General features: G+C 36.5%; 1 protein-coding gene across 8 annotated transcripts in view; it reads right to left on the reverse strand.

The window, feature by feature from the left end:
- LOC107556334 (engulfment and cell motility protein 1-like) overlaps positions 1-26879 on the reverse strand; it is a 109010-nt gene that overhangs the window by 56747 nt on the left and 25384 nt on the right. For 5 of the 8 annotated variants that reach the window (XM_016239426.1, XM_016239422.1, XM_016239424.1 and 2 more), the window contains exons 1-6: positions 17976-18172; positions 9815-9946; positions 9124-9164; positions 6281-6353; positions 6118-6168; positions 4120-4289 (exon numbers count right to left, since the gene is read on the reverse strand). In XM_016239426.1, the coding sequence (XP_016094912.1) occupies positions 4120-4289; positions 6118-6168; positions 6281-6353; positions 9124-9164; positions 9815-9892 (413 nt within the window). In that variant the 5' untranslated portion in view covers positions 9893-9946; positions 17976-18172. Of the gene's footprint in view, positions 1-4119; positions 4290-6117; positions 6169-6280; positions 6354-6462; positions 6467-9123; positions 9165-9814; positions 9955-17975; positions 18173-26879 lie in introns of those variants that run through there. The other 3 variants (XM_016239421.1, XM_016239419.1, XM_016239425.1) reach the window with 3 other exon arrangements.

Genomic DNA, 26879 nt, shown 5'->3' on the forward strand with positions numbered 1-26879 from the left:
CTCTGGGCTAAACTCGGGGACTGGAACCCTCTCAGGGCTAAACTAGTGACGCTTTTCCACTGCATGGTACGACTCGGCTCGGCACGGCTCAGTACGGCACGACACGGTTCGGCCCGGCACGGTTTGCATTTCCACTGCAGTTCAGTATAGCAGTATAGTTCAGGAACAAAGACAGGGGTAACACAAGAAAAAACAAGTCCAAAACACTGACAAAAGGTGTACCTTTTTGAAAATATAGCACCGCAGTGACAGCTTTTGTACCTTTTTGAAAATATAGCACCGCAGTGACAGCTTTTGTACCTTTTTGAAAATATAGCACCGCAGTGACAGCTTTTGTACCTTTTTTTCTGAGAGTGTAATTTGGTCTACAGCAGGGGTCACCACACTCGGTCCTGGGGGGCCGCTGTCCTGCAGAGTTTAGCTCCAACTTGCCTCAAACGCCTGCCTTGAAGTTTCAAGTATACCAAACAAGACCTTGATTAGCTGGTTCAGGTGTGTTTGATTAGGGTCGGAGCTAAACTCTGCAGGACACCGGCCCTCCAGGACCGAGTGTGGTGACCCCTGGTCTACAGATTGAATGGGCTGTTGATGTATTTTACGCAGTTGTCAACTACAAACGAAAGTGCAGACTGTCTTGAAAAAACGTTTACATGGCTGGCGTAAATAGTCACATGATCAGGATTGTTTTCCCGCTTGGAAGATGACATGTAAAAAATTCAACAAAATATGTAGAACTTGTCAAAAGGCTTTTTTTTTTTACATTTACATTTAGTCATTTAGCAGACGCTTTTATCCAAATCGACTTACAAATGAGGACAATGGAAACAATCAAAATCAACAAATGAGCAATGACATGCAAGTGCTATAACAAGTCTCAGTTAGCTTAATGCAGTACACGTAGCAAGGTATTTTTAATTATATAATAAATAAAAAGAAAACGGATCGAATAGAAAAAGAATAGAGCAAGCTAATGTTAGAGGCCTTTTTTGCTTTTGTTAATTGTATAATAAATAAAAAGAAAACAAATAGATAGAATACAAAAAAAATTAGAGAAGCTAGTGTTAGTTTTTTTTTTTTTTAAGAAAACAAGCAGTTAGTAAATGAATAGAGTGCAAGTCTAAAAGGGGCAAGTTTTTTTAAGCATGGAATTAGAATAGAGAGTGCTAGTGTTAGGGTCAAATAAAGATGGAAGAGATGTGTTTTTGGATTGCTAAGATTGCCAATCTGTGTTTTTCAGATTGCTGTTCAAGAAATAATTTTTTTAATAATATTGCTCATTCATATGCTTGCACACTTGTACATATGTAAGTGGTACAACTGTGGAAAAAAACAGCAAAGCCTAATTTCTGAACACATACTGTAAGTGATTATAAAATCGCAGATTTCAAAGTACTGCTATATTAAGTGAAGGATAAGAAAGTACCGTAAAAACTAATAAATATATTGTGTTATTTAATGCATTTATTCATGGTGTATTCAGAAATCATTCTAAAATGCTAAATTGCTGTTCAAGAGCATTTATTATCAATGTTGAAAACCGTTATGCATCTTTGTATTTTTGTGGAAACTGTGATATACATTGTTTTCAGGATTCCTGATGAATAGAAAGTTCAAGATAGCAACATTTATTTATATAGAAATATTTTGTAACCTTATAGACGTCCTTGCTGATTAAAAGTATTAATTTATTAAAAAAAATAATCTTACTGACCTTAAAATTTGAACAGTAGTTTATGTCTATCTACAAGTGTAGTTTATTGGGAATAGAAGACTCCTATTGAAAATATAAAGCAAATCATGAATAGCACTTAATGTGAAGCAACAAACTTGAGTGTTTTCAAGTTCCAGTTGGATCTTATCGATCAACTGTGCAAATTTCAATTATGTAGCTATGCTGGTTACAATTATGACCAAAATTCAATCACATTTTAAAAACTTTTTTTTCATTGAGTGCTACACTTTTTTCACAAAGTGCTACAGCAGCACATGACCAGTAGAGAGAGCTACTACACCACTAACAGTCTGCAACATTCATGCCCCATGATGTCAGAGTACTTGATCCATACCCTCAAGAGTGCTGTCATGCTCAAGTCTTTTGAATAATCATCGCCTGGTCAGTGGCTAACAGGAATTCATGGCAAGAATGTGAGACAGTGTGTATTTGTGTGCATGTGCGTGTCCACTTGGATTCTTAACGGTATGAAAGGACTGCATAGAAACCCACACATAGGCTCTTTGAGGTCAGGAGCTGTTGACACAGAGCTGCTTTATATAAAACATACCCATAGAAATGATTTCCATGGTCAGCTCTCCAGTGTACCAAAATGTTGAAACACCTCGGCTCGCGGCGCAGAGCTCCGATAAGTAAAAACGCAGCTATTGATTCAGTGAAGTCAAACCAACATCCCGACGGCAGCCTAATTTCACTCAACTGGCAAAGCACCAGAGGGAAATCACTTCTGCTCAAGCAAGAAAATGAATGTATTAGGCAATTCAGATAAATATTCTTCCACAACTACGTGAAGTGTGAAAAGAGCCATCGGAGTAGTACGACCTTGACAAATGAAGAAAGAACAGGCATAATTAGGTTAGCATGTAACGGAAATCAAAGGCATAAGTCTGTGAAGTTCACCAGCTGGAGAGGAAACATTCAGTTTGATAGACAACCTTGTCTTTCCTAAAATAATTTCTTCCCTATACTGTTTCCTCCTAGCCTCGTTTGTGTTTCTTTAATGCATTATTATTCCTTGACTCAGCCTCTCAGTGAGTTTTTCCAGTCCCAGTTTTCTCCTTCTATATGTTTCTGTACTCTGTCTCTCTACTAAGGCGGTTTGTGTCTGCTGGCAGAGCTCGGCCTCCTCATGGGACCGTCCGTATATGAGTTGAAAAAGCACCAGCTCAGCAGATAGTCTATGTCCGCTTTAACCTTCAACTGAGATGGTCAAGCCACATGGCTGCTTTATATCACAGAGGAGACTGGAGGAGGGAGTGAATTGTATACACTTCATTTATTATTAATAGACCTGTCTGATATAAAATATTTGCAGTTTATTTGGATGGTGCATCTCTGATGTGATTGAGTTGTAAGGTGCAAACACTACAAAGTGTCCTCAATCACAACATGCGCTCTCAATCATGTTTTAAATCACAACACAACACTGAGTCTCCAAAAACAACAAAGTGTGATCAAACACAACAGCACATGCTGTCAGACACAGCATAACACTGGCCTCAAAACAACAACACAACAAAGTGCAACAAACGGTGTTGTTTCTGTGAGCATGTTGTGTTTAAGGACATTAAAGAACATCTAAGTTTAAGGACAGCTGTGTTTCATTGTGTTTGTGTGCCCACTGTTGTGTTTTGATGTGATTAAAAGCATGTTTTGTATTTGAGGGCACATTGTTACTTGTGTTGTGATTGAGGACCTTGCACTTTGTTGTGTTTGGTTTGAAGCCACAACGTTGGGTTGTGATTAAAGAGACATTGTGTTGTGTTACATGGCACATTGTGTTTTGTGTTTTAGGGCAAGTGATTTTTTATTTTATTTTTTTAGGAAGGTGTGTCGCTGGGTTGCGTTTAAAGGCCATTATGTATTATCAATGCCAAATTGTTGCTGTTGTTTTTGTTCTCTCTGAGAAAACTACACTACCGTTAAGAAGTTACTCCAGTCTTCAGTGCCACATGATCCTTCAGAAATCATTTCTTACATTTCTTATTACCAATGTTGAAAACATTTGTCGGAAACTATAATTTGTTTTCAGCATTCTTGATGAATAAAAAGTTCCAAAGAACAGCATTTATTTACATAGAAATATTTTGTAACCTTATAAATGTGTTTGCTGAATAAAAGTAACAATTTCTTGAAAAAAATCAATAAATAAATCTTACTGACCAAATGGTAGATTATGTTTATCTACAAGTTTAGTTTATTGAGATTTGAAGTCTCCTTCAGAGAAATCTGAATAGGCAAGTGCAAGTCACTGGCTGTGTTTTTATTCAGGTTTGAATAGCTTAAGCCCTGCTAAGAGGACACATAAATGAGTGAATATCAAGAGCACTGTAATGGTAACAGAGAGATAGAAGGAAAAGCAGCCAGAGGAACAAACAGTTACTTACTCTGTGCCACTCTCCACCATCTGTGTGAGCAGCGAGATGCCGTCGAGGTTGATGAACTCCTGAGCAAAGGTGATGTCTCGTGAAGAGTTGGCCAGATCCTTCAGAGCGTCCAGCTTCATGTCCATGCTGGACGACTGGATGCGCTCATGCAGCTGCTGGGCCATCTGTGCCTGTTACCATGGCCACAGAATAGGCGTGTAAATGAGAGTGTGACAGATTGTCATGTAGGAGGTCAGGACTTTTAGTCACACAACTCAAGGAAGAAGGCGAAACTGCACTTCTCTAAATTACTGCCTTGCTGAATCCACAATCATTCCCTCATTAGAAAGTATTAATCATGCCATTGTGTCAGTTAATGTTTTGTTTTTTTAATTTAATCATTTCAATGCAGATGACTAAATATAAACTATTCTCCAAGTTATACTCAAATTAATGAAAAGTTAGTTTATGTATTATACATTTCTGCATTTGCAGTGGCCCCAAAAAGTATTTGGATACTTAACACACTTATATGACAATAAAAGATGAAAGATTAGGTTTTCGTTCATATTTTGTACGAGTTTTTACTTAATATCTTCATTTTTACATACATATTTTTATTTTGGTTAATTTTTTGTCATTTGTATTTTTTTTTTTTAAATGTCTATATAGCATAATAAACAAAAAATAAAATATTAATAAAAACAATATGTTTTTTATTACTTTTTATTTAAGTTATTTTAATACATCAAGCTAAACTTAATGAAAAATGAAAAACGTTGCTTTAGCAACTACTAAACAAAATAAAAAAATAAAAATAAAAAACTTTAACTGAAATAAAATATAGATTTTTTTTAATGGTTTTAGTTTTATTCAATTGCAATCACTGTGTTAAGGGCACCTATATAGCATAATAAACAAAAAATAAAATATTAATAAAAACAATATGTTTTTTATTACTTTTTATTTAAGTTATTTTAATACATCAAGCTAAACTTAATGAAAAATTAAAAACGTTGCTTTAGCAACTACTAAACAAAATAAAAAAATAAAAATAAAAAACTTTAACTGAAATAAAATATAGATTTTTTTTAATGGTTTTAGTTTTATTCAATTGCAATCACTGTGTTAAGGGCAATGCAGAAGTGGCATTAAAATTAGTTTTCAGTGATCAGGGATAATCTTTTCTGACCACATTCGACAAGACTTACATTATTTTAAATGATCTGATTTAAATGACAAACATTTTAAAAAAGCATAATTTGTTTACAGATAACAACTGCATTATATGCAAAATATCAAACCAATGACATTAATTAATGGAGTGACTTAAAATTCCAAATACTTTTTGTAACAACTGTAATCTGATTTCCATCTCTCTTCTCTTCAAACTAAACTTGCTTTGATCACCTTAAAAAAGCACTTTGACTGCACTAAATGTAACTGAACACAGCATTATAAATATATGCTTCATCATGAACACTACAGAATTGCTTTCTTCTGTGAAACCTATTGAAACTGTACCGAGCACTGATGAATGTTAAATATCAGTGGCGGCTGGTGCAGAACATCACAGGAAGAGAAACAGTCATTGTTGTCATTATGCTAGAGGGGACGGTTTCAAATGTCACAGACATCAGCTTTAAATATCATCATTCCCAAGCCGCATATTCAGATGGGTCATATGAACAGCAGTTTCTGAATGAAATATTCATTTTAATATAATGCGGCTTCAAAACGACAATAAATTTTTATAACAAAGAGCCAATCCGTAACCGGCAGAGAGAAAATAATGACAGCTGGGCACATTTACGCCTTCACAGGTCACGCAAGAATGTTTCTCAGCTGCTGACACTTTAGGAAGCTTTGGTAATGTAACCTATCACCCCTCACATCTGAAGGATTACAGGCCCCAGCTGGACGGGGCAGGGCTTCAGAGGATAAAAGCAGGTCCCACCTGCTGATAAAACCTTTAAGAGTTTCCAAAAATACATATATAAACTCAAATGTGCTACTCACAGCTGACGTAGTAAGCCGCAGAATGGAGCCGTTTTTGATGTTGTTGCGATTCTGTGAAAAAAAAAAGAGAGAGGAAAAGAGGCATTGTTATGCACTGGTATGAGGCATTTTTTTAATTATTGAACTTAGCAATACAGCTTCTTTTTCAGATTTTGCATTTAACCTTTTCAGTGATGTAGAAGTTGGTTGAGTCAGCATTCTGCAGGGCAAAGGTTTCAGGGTTTGGCAAGTTCCACCTAACGAGAGAAAATTCAGACAATCATCAGAGATACGGAGATGTGTGTTGCTGTGTAACAAAAACAGCATGGGTGAAAAAAGTGATGGGGTAAATTTCTTGGAATCAACAGCTGAAATAATTTTTAGAGATTCTTATATTAGAATAAAGGTTAACGATAACAACATTCTTTTGAAACAACAACAACAATGCTCATGGTAATCAATGGTAATATCCTAAACTGTAAAAAAAATAATAAATACAAAAGAAAAGAAACAAAATAGTTTTGACAGAACAAAAACCATTATAAAATGGTAATCCTCACATTCAAACTAATAAATGACCATTTATATTATATATAATTAGTCTGAACAAAATGGTGGTACTTATGGAACAGCAGAAATACAGTGGCTACCCCTGTAAACAAAGCAGTGCTGTACTTACAAACATTACTTAATTATCAGACTGAGGTAAAATTAGGGGTGGCGATATACCGGTAGACATGATTAAACGGTAGAAATTTGTCAAAATGGTAGAGATTTTGGACTACAGAGCTCCAGAGGTTGACGTCACGCACTCTAAACTCCACCATTTTGGCAGGCAGTCAGGAGAGAGCTAGAGCATTGGTATCGACAGTTGTACAACAATGATTTAAAACCAGACTATTTAGACCTTACAAACCTTACTATTTCAACATGGTGGACAGCTACTGTGCGCCAGGATGCCAGAACAGGCAGGGGAAAGCTAGGGTTGCCAACCGTCATATATATTAGCCGGGACGTCCCGTATATTGGGTTTAATTTACGTGTCCCGTACGTGACCTCCCTTGGCCCGTTTCTTGCCCCCTCACACAGTATTCGTTAAGTAAGTCAGAAAATCCTGAACATAACTGTTTGAGAAAGGCTGCAGAATCCTCTGCTGGCTGATCGCTCCCGCTTTACCATTAAGCGGCGCTCACGCTAACACCAATCCCATCCGTGTTTTCACTTCGGTAAATCAGTTTTGGCAAATACAAACTACGAGATTATTTTTCATGAGTCCAACATCCCGCCATGCAAGAAAACATGCAATCTACCCGAGACGTGATCAATAAGGGAAGCCGTCTTTTATTGCAAAATAGAGAAAAAACATTTTGAATTTAAGTAAGCTTCTCAACCTTGTGGTCTATCTTATTCGTAAAACACACAAAATGACCAATAAAAAAAAAGTGTCAAGCACCAAAAGCAGCCCATATATATATATATATATATATATATATATATATATAGTGTGGACAGAAAAATTTCATACCCACTCAGGGAAGCTGTCTTTTATTGCAAAATAGAGAAATAACTATTTACATTTAAGTAAAATGAAAGCTTCTTAACCTTGTAGTCTTATTCTCTTACTCTTATTCGTAAAACACACAAAATGACCAATAAAAAAAGTGTCAAGCACCAAAAGCAGCCCATCTTAGATCTATAACTTATCTTTAATTCAAAAATACACATTTTCATATATATAATACGCCAATGTCGCAATTTTCACAATGTCGTATTTTTATATATATATATATATATATATATATATGCGATTGTCCCATAAAGCAAAGGGGAAATAATTTTATCATATTCCTAAGGATCCCGATAGACGACTAAAATGGTTCACTGCAATAAAACATGATAACCAACACAACATTTGGGATTAAACGGGTAAGATTTCATGACATTTATGATGTCTACTGTATTCACAGTGATGTAGCTATGCTGGCTACCTACAAGGACAGCTAGAGTCGATTACGTTAGCTAACAACACAGTTGATTTACCCTTCCAGTGACGACATAGCAGGTTGAATATTCATTAAAAAATTAGATTGCCTCCATTTGTACCCCTCCAGGCTTTTGTATGCTTTTAAAGAGTCTCCGGAGTAACGTTAGGAGGGAAAGTTGATGAGGTAGTTGTATATATCAGGATACTGCAGGTCAGGAAACCTATCCATTCCTTTATTGATAGGCTACACGTTAAAAGCACCACGGGGGCATTATAGGGATCTGTTATGCTTAATCTATTAAGTTATGTACAGGTCTATGTCTTTTGAATTAAAGTAAGCAGTGAACTCTGTTGCCTTGAAACTCATGCTGGCGCCATTCATTTCATATTCGCTCCCGGCTGTCCCTGCCTGCCAGCATGGTGGTGTAAACAGAATGGGTCACGTGATGTCCGGAGCTCTATTGTCTCTATCTCAGTTACATGCTCAGCGTGACGTTGCTGTGGTACATGGTCACAAAAACCTATCGCTTGCATGTGTTTTTAAGAATTGTGGTTTAAAAACAAGTGATTTTAAGCCGTTGAAACGCAATCAGCAGCGAAAGATCAGAGAAAGCAATCAGAGGCGCATGTGAAGACAGTGCTCAGAGTGCGGGATTATTGAACAGTTATTTTATAGGCCTTGAACAATTAAAATCAAACACTTGTATGTGTCAAAACACATGTGTAACAGTATATTGGATCAGGGCAGCTCTTAAAGTGACAGCAGTCTAATATTCCTGCTGTCTGTAATTCATGTTAATCATACAACAAAAGAGAAAATCTCTCACTGCTCTTGACTAAATCACTTTTTTAACTTTAATAAAAATAAATGTCCATCAAATATACATTCATTATATACATACATACATACATACATTCATATAACACCCCTCACCTCCCCACCAATTTAATGTCAGAATGGCAAATTTCATTGAAAGGTGATGAGTTTGCAGGTGTGAATGCATATTAAAAAATGTTTGTGAATGTAAATGTTTGTTACTTACCCCTCACATACTTCTTTAATGATGGCTGAGAGAGGCTTTTTCTGTGGAAAACAAAACAAAACATTAACAAAAAAAGTTTTTCTTCAAGTCTTGGAAGTTGGAACTCATATATCTTATTTCTTTACAACTAATAAACACTCTTCATACCCAATAGTACTGCTGCATTGACATTAGCCTGTACAACTTTTGATCAAACGTTTGGTTGAGTCAAGTAAATAGCAACAAAGAACGAATAAAGAATTTCAGAATAAGGACAAATGATGAATAAAGAACTTCAGGGTGATTTATGCAAGGTTTGTCTTTGTTTTAATAGCACATCGTCTTCATCAGTCAGACACTCACTGCAGGGCCTTCTCCCTCAAATTTTAAAGGAATAGTTCAGCCAAAGAGGAAAATCAAATCATTATTTATTCACCATGTTTTTCCAAACCCACATTACTTATTCTTCTGTGAAGCACTAGTTATTAAAGGACTGAGGGGTCTTTTTTGGTGTTGCGTTTTTTAGATATCAACAGCTGTGCTCAAGAAAATGTCCTTTTATGTCAAGAAAGGGTTTTAAACAACATGAAGCTTAGTAAATAATGACAGAATGTACATTTTTGGGAGAAAAAGCAAATATGCACTATTGTAAGATACATATACATGAATGTAAATGCATATACAGAAGATAAAATCAGCCATAGGCACTGACCTGGTCAATCTCCATAAGTTTGGGAAAGGCCCCGGGCCACTCGATGGCCACCTTCACAATGTCTGCTGGGGGCGGCATGGCTGCGCTGATGGAGGATGTGGCCGCTCACTGCTGCCTGGCTCTCATCCAAGCCTGTAGAGGGAGACAGAGGGAGAAATCTAGGGTTATACTATGCATACTAATTTATTAAACACGTCTCTTTTACCAAATAAATGAATAGTATAAGCAGGGATGTCAAAAATACCAGTACTTTGGTAATAAGTCAAAGCTAGACTGTCACAGTTCCAGTATTTCAAAGTACCGGTAGTACAGATTTCAATTAAATACCAGAGTGCTGCTGTTGATTTGATCTATATGCTCTATGGTTATCTTTCTTACTATCCACCGCCTTGTTATCTGTAACAACAACAACTGAGTGAACATAAAATATTTGGTTCAAAAGCATGTTTGACCTTGAGGTCAGAACAGAGAGCTCTTTCTGTCACTAGATAATTTGCTGCTAATGTGCAAGAGCTGACACTAAGGAATTATTCTGGAAAACCTTGAAAATGTTTTTCAGGAATGCAAGGCTTTGACTGATGCTGTGTCACTGTGAGAGATTCACTCTGAACAAGAACATTCCTCCTTTGTGACATCTGATACTGGGGCATTTTAATTACTGCAGTAAGATCTACACACTTGTGTGTCTTTTAAACACTTCTTTATTCATGTCTGAACTTTGCTTATAAACTAAAGCTACTGAGATCAACTGCCATCAGACAAGAATATATAGCACCTATATTCAGCTCAATGTGCTTTAAAGATTAAAATGATTTGCCTAAATCTACAAGCTACAACTAAAGTTTGCTTTGTCAAGGTTACAAGTTTCTTCAAAATCAACAGTGTTGTTCTATATAATCACAAATTGTGCCAAGTTGCTGAGTACTGAGCAGTCATGGGATATGCAAACACAGGATGTCATATATTAATGTGCTAATGGTTGTGCATTTTTGCTGTTTAGTTTATATAAATAGTCTTGGTGGATTGCTGACTGCAGCTTTGTATTGTGATACAATTCAGAACACTGAACTCTTTATTTCAAAAGAGCAAGGGAAATGTTCTTTTCTACTGGCTGAAATTAAATGGACTATTTTCTTTTAGCCCACTTAAAACAACAATAAAGAGCAGCAGAGCAAATGAGCAAATGTCTCTTTCTAAAGCACATTAACAAATAAAGTCATTTTGCACTATAAATATAGCTTTTTTTAGTCAAACTAACAGAAGTTAATTCCAGCTCAGTTTTCTTTAAGTATCTGGCTTGCAATATTTAATCAATTATAATAATTATTATTAATAATAATAATACTTTTTAAATTGTTACATTTTAAAGATGAACTGTCTTAAGTCTCATAAAATGTACAATACAATAAAAAAGAAAATCCTCTCCAAGAAAAGTTTAGGTGAGCCGATAAAGAGAAAGTGACATCCGTTAAATCCCTGTGTAAATTATTTAGCACTCGTGTCACTCGGGAAACTGCGGATCATCTTTGGTCCTTGTGGATAAACCCTGTTACATATTTAATCCCCCATTCCATAATGCATGGGGATGATTCTTGGAGAGAAAACAAGAACACACACAGCCTGTGAAACAAGCATTCATTCAACCCATTCAAACAAGCTGCCATGTCACTCTGCCATGACTCATCCCATAATAATCTCCACAGACACTACCCAGGCCCTGTTGCTATGGCATCTGCACCATCAGAAGTTGCATCTTTCGAGGGTGGTTCTCTTGGAAATGTCTCATTCCTCATAAGAAGTTTCCCCATTGCAGATGGCATGATTTCAAGCTGACAGAAGTCAATAAATCTCAGTACCAGGATTTATGTAAAGCTCTCAGCTGTCGTTCAAATGGACAGAATAGCTGCACATAGTTGTATTTTGTGATTTGAGATACTGTAAACATAAATTAAGAGAAAGAGGAGTTAATTTTAAATGTAATTTAAATGGCAACTATTTATTTATTTTACAGAGGAGCACAAAATACCCTTTACTGCTCACTGGCAGTATCTGATCTATTACAAGAGAAATGATACATATTGGTAAACAGTGTCTTTCAAACATGTTTATTCATGTTTAATTCTTACTGTAATTAGTAAAGAGGAAGAGATGATCGGTTCACATGCTGCTTGAACTGAGGTGGTTACAGCCTACAGCCACATTAAAGAGAGCCAAAACCACATGTATTGTTTGCATTTCATGATAAATTAACTGCATTTGAACTTTGCTGGGACTTTTTTATATATTAAAAGTAACAAAGCACAAGGCTTATTGATATTATTGAATGGCAGGAGCACTACAAGTATACAGTGTCTTTCAAACATGTTTATTCATGTTTAATTCTTACTGTAATTAGTAAAGAGGAAGAGATGATCGGTTCACATGCCGCTTGAACTGAGGTGGTTACAGCCTACAGCCACATTAAAGAGAGCCAAAACCACATGTATTGTTTGCATTTCATGATAAATTAACTGCATTTGAACTTTGCTGGGACTTTTTTATATATTAAAAGTAACAAAGCACAAGGCTTATTGATATTATTGAATGGCAGGAGCACTACAAGTAATGTATAGTGAAGTTCACGCATCAACAAAGGTTGATTTTGACATTCAAGAAGCCATATTACTATTGATTAAAAATTAAAAATCATTATTGCTAATCCAGAACTAGCATTCACACAGCTGACATGTTTACCTGTGGTAGTTTATCCATGTTGTATCCACAAAAATTAATTAAACTAATTAACCGTCACTGTTTCAGTCAATGATTTCGGCCCTCCAAAACTATTTAGGCTAAAACTGAAAATTACTGTTTTGAACATTTCGGTCTATAACTCATTTGCATAGTGCATAAACATTAGCGCAAACATTTAATTAAACTTTTGCTTTATTTTTATCAACATTTTTCATGCTTTTGGCTTTAATGTGGCTGTGTGTAGAGGATTTACTTAAACACATGTATGTAGGGCTGCACGATTAATCGAATGCGATTGTCATGCGCATTTCGATAGTAATGCCGGTTCTGTAATCAGCAGGAAATCATCATCACGTGCTTTCAGATGGAGCAGAATTTACTACACATAGCCGTAGTTCCCTGACAAGTTACGCAAAAAAAAGAAATCGAAGAAATCGTTTGCGATAATGTCAGCTGTTTGCGTAGCTTCTCAGTGAACTAAGGCTCTGTGAAGTAAATGCTGCTCCATCTGAAAGCATGTGAAAATACCACATTTAATAACATATTTTTACTCCAAAATCACTTCATAACGTCAGTCGAGTGTTTGAAATAAATCCTTCTGTGAGATGATGTGGCTTCTTACACAGAATAAGGCACGCAACATATTTCATAGTATTTAAGCGATCATAAAGGCATTGCATTATAAATATACTTTATTTTAATGAAAATTATAATAATAAGAACTCAGATAAACCGTATATTGCCGTGGTCGTGTGTTTATTAGTCACGTTGAATCAATGAAAGCAGTTGAATCTTCTGTTTATTCAGCTGCAGCGATGGGGTTCTGGGTTTTTTCTGCGAGGCGTATTTGGAGTTTCAGCGCAAGAGTGCCCTCTGGCCTTTGGATGGAGATTTACTGCTGATCACAGAACCGTGCTTCACTGAAAGATACGTATGACAATCGCAATCTCGATTCCATTTCGATTTATCGTGCAGCCCTACATGTATGGTCATGAAAGTGTTTCAAGACTGAGGATCTCTCCATTTAATTTTTTTCTTTTAATATGTAAGCATTCTACTTATTTTTTCTAGGTTTCACAGGTTTGGCTGCACTACAAGAGAATAAAACGCATGCACAAAGCTATTACAACATTCAAGAGGTTTTATTCCACTGCATGTTGACATAACAGTAGAGCATGAAATGCTGGATATGTGGATACAACCACAAAGCAGTGGGACACAAGCAACAACCATGTAAGGTGCTTTCACCAAACCAAGTCTATTAAAGCATTTTTTTTTTCCACTAAAGCATTCATGTCTTGTCCATCAAAAAGTTCCACAAAACAAAAGACGAATTAAAAGTGAAACAAATTAGCATTTTTAATAGACATGGTTTCTTAAACCTACTCAATAATGCTGTTGAAAGGAACTGAGAAGAAAACAGACTGACAGACAGGGTTTGATTTCTTCAGAGGGCTTAATAGTGCGGTCATTAAAACAGGCAGGCCTAGAGATGTCTCTGTCTCTCTGATGGGGGCAGGGACACACACAGCATCGCCTGCTCTTCCATTCAATCTCTTCTGTAAAACCCACTGAATTAATCAATCCCTCTGACCTATGGCCTTGTCCACCACCAGTTTCCCAAAACATTCAGCCTTCACTGTGAGAAAAAATAAAGCCGAGGAACTATACAACTATACTATACTCTCATTACCATACTGCACATTAATATAACAGTTTCTTAGACAAAACATGGTATTACCATTGTATACAAGACTAGGGATGCACCGATATGAAAATTTTGGCCGATACCGATAACCGATAATCCTTTATTTTTGAAAGCCGATAACCGATATGTTGGCCGATATATCGTGCATCCCTATACAAGACTTATACCATGGTATTATCAAGTTTGAGGACATGTACTATGGCAATACCATGTTTTTGGGCACATACCATGACAATACCATGTTATTGTCATGTTTTAGGTTATGTACAATTGCAATACCATGGTTTAGGACACAGTACGAAGACACAATGATTATGTCATGTTTTTGGAAATATACCATTGTAATACCATGTTTTATGACATGTACCATGGTATTCCCATTTTTAAGGTCATATACAATTGCATTACCATGTTTTGGGACATGTAGCAAAGTGTCATGTTCTGAGGACCATGGCAATACCATGGTTTTTGCCAAGGTATTCTTTGAAGTACCATGGGATACCTTGTAAACAATAAGATACATATTGAATATTATATGAATTAATATGATGAATATTGAATAATTGATGTATATTATAATAATTTAGCATTATAGTACAACAGTATCAAAATAGCATGGTATCGACATCAGATACTATCAATGCGCCATGAGACAGTCACGGTACTTTTTAATAAGAGACAAATTATAGCAATAACAATAACTGCAGTAATTGCAGGCCACTCAGAAGCATAACTACAAACCAATCAGCCAACTCATTTCATTAGTATTACTCAGAAATGATGTAAACTGCACTGTAAAATGATCCGTAATGTAACATATAACCCACAAGAAAACTTACACGGGTACATGATCAAACTAAAAGCCTATTCATCCTTGCAGTCAAACAGAGACTACCTTTATTAGATGCTGAACATCATGGACAGTACAGCATGTGGTTGTCAGAGTGACAGTCCCAGTGCGGTTTAAATGTTTAGACTTCACTCCCGCAGAGAGCACAACACCACCAAGCCGAAGAGCTGCAGTCCGTCAGTTGTGAGAAGAAAGTGAAAGAATGCTCAGCAGTTCACACTCTCACCAGGTTTCGCTTCCCTGGATTGCCCATGTCCAGTATAGATTTCAAAAGAGCCCTCCAGTGATTCATCTGACACCTCTACAAAGCGCCCCAGAGCACAGAGGGCCCACACCGGCAGGGGCTACAAAGGAGCAACAAGCTTTATCTGCACTGAGAAACAAAGACACGCGAGACAGCTACTGAGTTATTGCTACTCACTTTCTTTGTCTGACCGACGCCAGTCGGCTCTCATTTCTACCCTGCAGGTCTGACCAGTACCTTGTTCCTACAAACCCTTCTAGAGAGAGAGAACTGTGGGTCCTGTTTTGAGACACGCATACATAGTCAATATCTGGTGGATTTCCCTCGGTTGCTATAGTAATGATTTATACGTCAGAATGATGCCAAGAGACATTTTCATATGACAACTGAGTGTAGCTGTCAGTGTGGAAGAAGAGGAGGTGAAATTGGAGATTGGGACTGTGCTCACGTCTATCATGACATCTTGCCTCGGTGCTGAACAGAGCATGTGAGCGGAGCGGAGCGTGAGCGGAGTGGTAATATTTCCTTAAGAGCGCAGAAGACAATACTGCACACTTTGCATGTTACACAAGGGTCAAATCAAAATATTATTTTAGATACTTTAATAATAATAATAATAATAATAACAACAATAATAATTAAAAAATTAAATTAAATATCACTTTAATGATAATAAATATTAATAACTAAGACTAATCACTTAATAATAATAATAAAATATTTATGTTAATTAATATAGCATTAATAATGGAATTATAAAAATAACAATATAAAAGAATAGTTATTTTAAATATTTTATTTATATCAATAATAACAATAAACTAATAATAATAGTAATTATTATTATTAGTTTATTATATTGATGATAATAAATATTAATAAGTAAACAGAATGAACTATTAATAATAACAAAATATTTATGTTTATAACATTAATAACATAAGAATAACAATAGTATAAAAGAATAGTTATTTTAAATATGTTAGTTATATCAATAATGATAATAAACTAAATAATAATAATAATTAATTATTATCATTATTATTAGTTTATTATATTAATGATAATAAATATGAATGACTAAACAAAGAATAAACTATTAATAATAATAATAATAAAATATTTATGTTCATTATAGCATTAATAAAATAAGAGTAACTAACAAAATAATCGTTATTTTAAATATTTTAGTAATATCAATAATGATAAACTAATAATAATAATAATAATAATAATAAGGATAATAAATATTAATGACTAAAAGAATAAACTATTATTAATAATAATAATAATTAAATATTTATGTTTATTATAGCATTAATAAAATAAGAGTAACAATAACAGAAAATAATAGTTATTTTAAATATTTTAGTTATATCAATAATGATAAACTACTACTAATAATAATACTAATTAGTAGTAGTAGTAGTAGTGGTGGTGGTGGTGTTGTTGTTACAAATAAACAAAAAATGAATAAAGATTAGCAAAAATGAATAATAAACGTTTGTATTAGTAATTACTGGACTTCATGTTTTTTGTTGTTAATACTACAGAAAAGTATTTTTTGAGTGAGTCTTTTTTTTTTTTGTCTGTCTGTCTAAATGCTTTAGAGAGGGATTTGTAAAATAGAAGAATAGTAAAGTGTGAAGAGGACATCTTTTTTACACTACCATTACAAACTGTACTGCAGTACTACTGTAGAGTGAAGGTATCATGTAGTAACTTTCTGTACTTTGACATATTCCATGATACTGAATGATTACAATATTCCGATTCCAAAATCAAATGTACAAAAGAAGTTTTAAACAAGATGGCATTACCTTGTTTTTTAGTGTAATCTCTGTTTGGGAAACAGTGAGAGCTGAACATCAGCAAAGAATGTACACCAGACATTTTAACTTACAATCAAACAAACTCTCCTCTCCTTCTCACTAACAGTAAGCTGTTAAAAAAAGACATTCAATTCCTTTGAAATGTTTATAGTTCACAAAAACTAACAGTGAAGACAGTCAAGCGATTCTGTGCTCATTCTTTCAGGTGCTGCAGCGGATGCCTAGCGTCAAAAACAAGCCCTCTATTTCTCATAGAGTAACCAGGATATCCTGTCAAATTACTCACACAGCTAAGCAGCAGTTTCCACATCTCCAGCTCCTCGCATTTGCATCTCACTAGTACCCAAGAAGGAAACTGCACCTTCTAGTAAAAAAGATCCTATTAAAAGAATACTGATAAAAGTTACAATGTTAAAACAAGCATCCACCCACAAACAAACTGAATAAAATATGCATCTATTTAGTAAGCACAGCACAGTACAGCGTGGAAATGTCACTCAACAGGTGCACAGTCAAAAACATTGCAGATGAAATCTAAATTCCATATCATTTCAAAGTACATTCAAGTGTCTAGGTCAATACAGATGATCTTGCCTGCTCAACTGAGAGACCTCAAAGACGCAAACAGACCGAACGAAAACTTTCAGCAATGTATTTAGGTTTATGAAATGAAAAATGCAGCCTGGTTCACAGATAGATCTGTAGTGATATGTTACGGGTCGCAGAGTTGACCCCAGGGGCCAAAGCCACACCCTGAGCGGCCCGGACTCATCCACAAGCATAAAGAAACTTACCCGGAAACCTCCTCAACTAGCACCCGCTCGAACAAGTTGAAGTTCCTGCTCTTTAAGCCTCAGCAGTGTGTTGTTTCCCCACTGAGAATCATCATCAACAAAAGACTTCAAAATCAAGACTATACCCGTATTTATCACACAACTTCACATGAACCTCGTCTTAACCAGCGAGAAAGACAGAGAGATAAAGAAAGAGTTGAAAGAGGTGGAGGAAGTAGGCGTTCATCACGAGAAGAGGAAACTGCTGGGCCACAGTTACACGAAAACGCGGCAAATTTCAAAGACTCAACGCAACAGAAGACATGAGTAGGAAACAGACCCATGGGCTCCTTGCTCGGCTTATCAGAGCGTGTCGAACAATAACAGGAAATATGGAGACGCACTGATCACTTGAGATAAAGCGATGATTCGGTGCATGTATTTAGAAGACATGTGTGGTGATTAGGTCACAGGAACCTTTCAAGCCATCTGTACAAGAAAAAAAGAAATTCGTAAAGTTGTTACATAAAGTTTATGAAACTGATTTTATGATTATTAAGATTTTTTTTACAGTAACAAACAAATTTCCTTTATGAATTTTCACTGCTGTAATGTAAAGAATTTGTGACAAATCCCTTTAATACAGTAATGACAACAATCCTAAGCCATCCCACAAACATTTTTTTTTCAATAAAATCACTATATATTCAACTCAGTACACCAAACCATAATTTATAAATACTGTATCTACTAATTTAAAAAAAAAGTTCTGCATTACAGTAGTAAACAAAAATCTGGTCCTAAAAAAAAGAAAATAGTTCTAAAAATAGGTTTTATTTTTAGACGCAAAAAATAACCGAAATTAAATATAAAATCAAAATCAAATGTGAATGTGAAATCATTTTCATCAGATTCATCTTAAAACTAATCCTAAAGCCAAAGTCAGAAAGGTTTCAGTAACTTTAAGATGTCACAAAACACAACACACAATACAACACCACCACACACCACAAAAAACAGAGGGTCCTGCAAGTCTGTCTTACAAATAAGGTGATCCTTAGTCATACCTATATGAAACAATAATGTGCTCCATTTCACACTCAGCTGGGCCTTTTATAAACACTCCTTTGTCTTGATTAGTACAAATAAACATGAATGCAGTCCCCTTCAGTGTAAAAACTTTGTCTTTTAAATAATTCCTTCGATTTCTCAAAAAAGTTGCACTTCCGCTGCAAAACATGTGCGGCCCACATAAACAAAGTTGACACTAGACTGACACTGACTCGCAGTGCCATGGTAACAAAATTTAAAAAACAACCCATGAAGCGGAAAAATAACATTATTGCTATGACATTCCCGGCAACTGATGCCTGGTGCAACACACAAATAGCACTAATGATCAGTGCGCTAATTGTCACAAGGGCACATTTTAAAGGATGAAAAAAGGAAACGAGCACAAGAGCTGCTGATTACAGCATGGGCCTGCCACTCTCATTTCCCATATCTGCCCAACCTCTCACAGTTTTGAGGAGCAGGCTTGGATGTTTCTGATGCAACAGAAGCAGCTGGGTGGCAAACTCAAGAGCTGCTAATAGGCCTGGGCGATAAAACTCCATCTATAATGATAGAAAAAAAATGTTCGATATAGCGCACGATATAGGCACGTGCTATGGGTGACGCAGACAGCACACACAAACACGAACATGAGTGCTGTGCCTGCCTGTGATGAGGAGATTGTGAATAAAAATTTTTTATATTAGTTGAATTTAAAATAAATAAAAAAAATTGCATTTGAATGCAAAAATGGTGCAGTCGAATGTTAGGTGTGCGTCAGGGAGCGTCATCACAGTGGTGCGCAAGATGTGGTGATAATGATGTAAGTGACATTGTTGCATTTTAATGTTTTGTTTGTCTATCCCACGAGACGCGCAGTTGCTGCGTTATTCATTCAAAATATTAGAGAAATATAGTAGGTCAATGCTTAGATCTTGATTAGGTTAAAACCGAAACCAAGCCATTCACACATAATGCATATTCAGCGCATTTTTTTTAGATGGACATAAACGACTGCTGAACTCACCTCACAAAAGAGATACCGAACGATATGAAACATTATATCGTTGATCAATTTTTTTAGCAATATAGCCCAGCCCTAGCTGCTAACATCTCGTTACCCATTAAAGGTTCAGGGGGATGATGGCTAAATTGGCTCATGTCAGTGAATTATAAGGAGCATATGTTGGTTCCACCCATTGCGGGCTCCTAGGGGCCGGCCGGCCCTGCTCTCACAGCTGTTGAGGTGGCTCTGGTTCCCTCGAGCTATGAATAGAGATCAGTGGAGAGCTGGTCAATGAAAAATGTTGGGTCTGGCCTAGATTCATGTGTGGTCGGGTACATCAAACCAGTGCTGTTTAGACTGACTGGTAAAATTGGTCAAGGTCTTTGAGACCAGCTAGAGAGAAAAAGACACAAATGAGGAGAAAGAAAGAGATCCACACATTTTTCCAGAAAATTAGCACATCTAAAATTAAACAGTGACCATCTTTTGGGGCCTTTACTGTGATAAATGAATGGCAGCTTCACTTTCAACAATACAAAGTGCAACATGTTCAGATGTTCTCTAATCAAAGAATAGTTCACTTTAAACAAAAATATCATTAGTTTACTCACCCTCATACTGTTTTAAACCCGAATGACTATATCTGTGGAACATAAAAGGAGAGGTTTTGCAGAATGCTTACGCTGCTTTTTTTCAACAAGCAAATAACAACCCACTGCTTTCAAAAATTAAATAAGAACACCATAAAAATACTCCATAACCCTATTCGGACTGGACTAGTGTTGTCAAAAGTAACGACTAGAGGCCTGTACTCCCGCGGGAGTACCGCGGGACCCAACGCAACAGGGTGCGGCGTGGTACAACTCTCGACGGGCGAGTGCGGGTGGGAAGAGACTCGTGTGTGTGTGTGTGTGTGTGTGTGTGTGCGGGATGCAGGAGAATAAAATGATTTGCGGGACTCCCGCAAAATAGAAATGATCTAAACATAAATTGTCTAAAACATATAAATTGTTATTTATGTGTTGCACAAAAGCAAAAAGAACAACTAATAACATTAAAATGATTAACACACGCAAGCTAGGCATAGTTTCTATTTATAACACGTGTTTAAAGGGTTGCACAATGTAGCCATTCACAGACTCCGCTGTTGATTTCTGGAACGCAATGGCCAACCAGAGGTGATTAAGTTAGAATCCACTCACCACAGTGCTGAAATTGCGTGCTCACGAATAGTCTCATTTCAACACATGAAGTGTAGACATTGTGAAAGATTCTTTGTGCATATGTTCATTGTGTTATAACAGAGCTTTATGAGATCGCGATGAACTGAGATGTCAGCTTTTAGCGATAATAAAGGAAGCGCTGCTCGCATTCTGCCATGCCAAACCATGCACGCAGCAGCCCATGCTTGCTTTTCTGTTAAAAATAACAGTGGTTTGTGAATGTTGATGCTTAGCCTAAATAACTAATATTTTATTGGGAGCATTTATGCTGGGATGTTGTGGATCATAGGAGATGTTACAAAACCCTTTAATGTAAATTTCTTTGATGTGCTGAAAAAAAATCTATATAGATTACTTTTATGCGGGATTTTGCAGGTGGGAGCGGGACAAAAGACGAATGTTGCGGGCGGGAGCGGGCCTAGATAAGAAATTTTTCTACGGGAGCAGGCGGGTGCGGGACAGAATCTTGCGGGAGCGGGACTGAAAAATCCATCCCGCGCAGGTCCAGTCGGTACTGAAATTTAAAAAATGTCTATTTCCCACAAACATTTGAGCGCTGTTGAATGGCAATCAGCACTGTTTAAGAACATCCGAGAGCTTTCTGACCCTGCATAGACAACAAAGCAACTGAAATGTTCAAGGCCCAGAAAGGTAGCAAGGACATGGTTAAAATAGTCCATGTGACATCAGTGGTTGAACCATAATTTTATGAAGCTTTTGGTATTTGTGTTGCAAAGATGAACAAAGGTCTTAAATGTTTGGAACGACACGAGTGTGAGTAATTAATGACAGAATTTTCATTTTTGGGTGAACCCTTAAAAATAGCCTAGATGGCTTAAAGAACACGGATAAACTATACAGTATATGGTCACAGTCAAGTATTTATTGTTTTCATGTTTTATTAGTTTAAGCATTTCAATCTACTTTTTATTCAGTTAAAACAAAAGCTGGATACCTTTGTCTATATTAGGGATTTCCTGGAACGTGACATCATCAGTTCTATTACTTCTGTGATGCATATTTGAAGTTTCTGCACTAGGGCGCCCTCTGGCAACAAGAACAGACATTACATGTGTTTACAGAGCTCGATAATGTCCACACCAATGATACTTCTATCAAAAGAAATTTGAAGTAGACATATGATAATCCATGTTTTATTAAATGTGGTATTTTCACTTGCTTTCAAATGGAGCAGCATTTACTACACAGAGCCGTAGTTCACTGAGAAGCTACAAAAACAGCTTTCATTATCGCAAACAATTTCTTCGATTTCATAATCATGCGATTATATCATCTGCGATTTTTTTTTTTTGCGTAGCTTGTCAGTGAACTACGGCTCTGTGTAGTAAATGCTGCTCTATCTGAAAGCATGTGATGGAGATTTACTACTAATCATTGATCCGGCTTTACTGACAAGATGCGCATGACAATCACATTCAATTAATCGTGCAGCCCTACTCTGATGTGCCAAGCCAAAATCATGGTATGTATTGAACTGTGGGCTATACTCTTGCATCCCTAATACAGACAGCATCCAATGAAAAATTTTTATGAAATTGAGGAGAACCAAACAGTGGAAACTCCAAAGACTAGCCATATTAACATAAGCATCAGGTAAAATGATTGTCTAGATTTCTCTGCCCAGAGTTTAGAAAACCAGAACCATCCAAATAGGGCTCATATTTCACTGCTGATTATATAAGTCATAAGCACACAAGCTACTCATCTCACCTCAATTCAAAAGTCTCCTGACTAGAGGAACAAACACAGCTGACCTAGAAGCGATGTTCCAATCTTGGTGGTCGAGGAGCCAGCTGTCTCCTTGGAGATGCATGTGTGATGTGCCATGTTCCAATTAGCCCTTTCTTTTTTTTAGTACCTAAACCCCTCCCCAGGAGCAAAGAGACCAGCTACACGCTGTACTGCCTCTGACAAACCTGATTAAGTCACCCAATCCAGCCCTGGGAGTTAGTTTGCCAAAAGCAGACACAGGCTGGTGGTACTTGTGAGCAGAGCTGCCAACCACCTTTGCACATGGAAACCTTGGTCTGAATTAATCTATTTTACTGCTTCCAAACAGCTTTTAAATCATTTAGTTTTGTTAAAAATGTATTTGAAATCATTTTTGCACACAATCACATATCAAAACTGTTGTTAGTCAAAGCTCTAGGTATCTAAAGCATGCATTTCTGAGTCTTTTCAATTACATCAATGAACCATTCAAATCTGTTTTGATATACACCAGATTCACATTAAAAGACTTTCAGATGGGTTTAAAAACTTACTTAAAGGGGTCATATGATGCGATTTAAATTTTTCCTTTCTCTTTGGACTGTTACAAGCTCTTGGTGCATAAAGAAGATCTGTAAAGTTGCAAAGACTAAAGTCTCAAATTCAAAGAGATATTCTTTATAAAAGTTAAGACTTGTCCACGCCCTCCTAAAACACCTCATTTAAACACGCCCCCACATGTCTACGTCACTGTGTGGGAAGATTTGCATAACACCGCCTAAATGTTCATGCAAAGAAAGAAGACGTAACTTTTATTCTCGCTGTAGTATTGTTGTTGCCACCGCCGCCATGTTGTGGAGATGCTGTGTGTTTCACTGTGAAAGCGAAACTACTTTGTTTTGTCTTCCAAAAGAGGATGATATCTGCTTCGTCATGCCTAGAGTTGATCCGTGCTGGTCGCTGAGGAAATACATCAACTTCGCGGTGTGGATCGCCGGATCGGCTTTCACCATGGACGAAGCGGAGTCCAGCCGGGGACTGTCACATGTGGTTGCCACAAGCCCACCGGCCACTCCTTTGTCAAATCCACTGGCCGCGCGGTTCTTAAGACCGCCGGCCGCCGCTCACTCTAGCCCGCAGTGTGTGACGCGTTTTATGGAGGACTGTTTCCTGAACCTGCAGTTTTGCATAGCCTACAATGGGTCTGTGCTCAAAAGCTGTTCTATAAAGTGGGGCAGTTGCAACTTTACAAGGACAGTCTGGAGCTTCTGACTCACAGCCTGCAAGTAAATTTTTTATATTGAAAGAATTTGCCACTGATGATTCAGACGCAATTTTAAGCAGTGTAGAGTAGCGCTTGTTGTTTGTCGTTTCTCCGATCACAAATGCAGACATGGTTTTATGTTTACGCGGCGCGATACGCAACGCGTACAAATACAGTATAAGTCATTATAATCAGTAATTATGTCCCCACTGGATGCAACAAATGCCTCGTTTGTAATGGGTTTTATTGGTTTTGTCTCGTCGTGCTGGGAGATGGCATCACAGTATGTTAAGGGGTGTAACATTTCCGTCACACGCTTGAGGTATTCAGCCAATCAAAATGCACTGGATAGCTGGCCAATCAGAGCACACCTCGCTTTTCAGACCGATGAGCTTTGTAAAAATCGTTTCAGAAAGGTGGGGCTTAGAGGAGAAACAATAATGTACATTATGTGGAAAAGAATGTGTTTTTTGAACCTTAAACCGCATAAACACATTGCATTACACCAAATACACAAAATAATGTTCTTTTTATCAACGTCATATGACCCCTTCAAAAAGATTACTTTTTTTAAACTATCTTTAATATACAGTACATGTGAAAATAGAGCTATTAAAAATAGATGTACACTGCTGCAAGATTATATAAGATCTATGTGTTTTGCCTTATTAAAACCAGGAAAATCAATCTGCAGTTTTTTCCTTTAAAGAAACAACTTCTTTGCATTTCCATTCCAGGGTTATATTAAGACAGTGATTTCAAATAGCTCACCTAAAACAATATTCTGTAAATAGGATGAAATGTTATTTCTCAACTGTAATATTCTAGGAAAGATTCATTATAACTAACCTGATCACGGAGAGAATGACTAACGTCTAAATTTAATGCAGCGCAAGCCGAGAGTTTGGTCACAGTGACATGTATTTGGCAGGTGAAATGGTTTGTTTTCAGGTCTAAGAGTGTCTTCACTGTTACAAAAGTGTTTGCGGATGCAAGACAAGAGATGGAGGTGGGGAGAGCACGATTCAGTCACTGGCTGTGTGACCTTCTGCTCACAGGCTCCTCAACACAGTAGGAAACACTCTAAACAGGTCAGACCCATGACAGCCTTCAAACATGAGACGCTGTTACCACATTCCCTCACTGAGAGAAGGGGAAACACCCAGAAATCTACCAGCAAACTCAAACGACTTTCTTGCAATCCACTTGAAACTGCAAAAAAAGCATGTTTGAATATGACTAACAAATAGGGCAACCATTAATGTATTCCGTAGAAACTGATGATAAAGTATAATTCCAATAATTAACTGATAGATTTTAAAATAGATACAATACCATTCAAAAAATTGGGGCCGGTAAGATTTTGAAAGGAATATCTTGTGCTCACCAAGGCTGCATTTACCATTTAGGGAAAAAAATGCAATAAAAACAAAAATATAGTGAAATATTATTATTATTATTATTTAAAACAAATGCTTCTTAATAATATTTTATTAAATGTAATTTATTCCCATGATGGCAAACATTACTCCTGATGATCCTTCAGAAATCATTCTAATATGCTGATTTTTTGCTCAAGAAACATTTCTTCTTATTATCAATATCAAAAACAGCTGTGCTGCTTCTTCATATTTTTGTGGAAACTGTGCATTTCCTTTTTTTTAGGATACTTTAATTGAAATAATAGAAAGCATTTATTTGAAATAGAAACATTTTGTATTTAATAATAAATGTCCATTATACAGGTCAATTATATAAATTGGTGAATAAAATTATTCATTTCTTACTGATCCCAGACTTTTGAGCCATACTGAATGAAAATAGCAAATTCAAACTGAACCGAAAAGTAAAAATTTTGTCGGCGCAAATAACCTTGTGGGTTGCACAAGAAAAAAAGAAAAAGAGTCCACGAGTAACTAGACAATCTATAATTATTGTTTAAATAAACCGTAGAAAGCGGATTCTTTCGTGAATTATAGTTTTCTCAAGAATAGCTTTAGAGCATTAAGATGAACCACTTCTGGTAAGTCACTTTGTGCACACATGCCAATGCACACAAACACTAAAAATCACCAGCTCCCACCCCCCACACCACAATATGAACTGGAACATTTAAGTACTCTTAAAGCAACCCTCACCTCATTACACTGGTTGCTCTGGCTAAATTAAAACTAATTAGTAATGATGGGATGGGATGAAAGAAATTCAAGCAATTTCCTCAAACATCGCCACAAGATCCTGGCCAGTGCAGCTCTTGGATCTGCTAGACAGGCATAGCAGAGAGATTAGGAGAGAGGATGTAGAGAAATCCAGCAGTCAGAGATGACCGAGAAGCAGCTCTGTGTCAGGAACGCAACATCAGCTACTGATTCAGCATCCAACACCACTGAATCTCATAGCGATGACTGTAAATGTCACTGCAAGTGAAGCAAAGTGCGCAAACACCAGAGCCAGATATCACTGCCTCTAGTGTCACCAAATGAAATTAAATCGGTTTACACAGGGGAAACGGGAGCAAAATGACAGCAGTATTGTGTATTTGTACTTAATTATATGACAATTTATATTTAGAATAATTAATATTAGTATTTATTAATTATATACACACACATTGTTGTTGTTGTTAATAGTAATAATGTTATTATCAT

This window comes from Sinocyclocheilus grahami, unplaced genomic scaffold (genome assembly GCF_001515645.1).
Source record: "Sinocyclocheilus grahami isolate Dianchi unplaced genomic scaffold, SAMN03320097.WGS_v1.1 scaffold565.1, whole genome shotgun sequence".
Classification (NCBI taxonomy): Eukaryota; Metazoa; Chordata; class Actinopteri; order Cypriniformes; family Cyprinidae; genus Sinocyclocheilus; species Sinocyclocheilus grahami.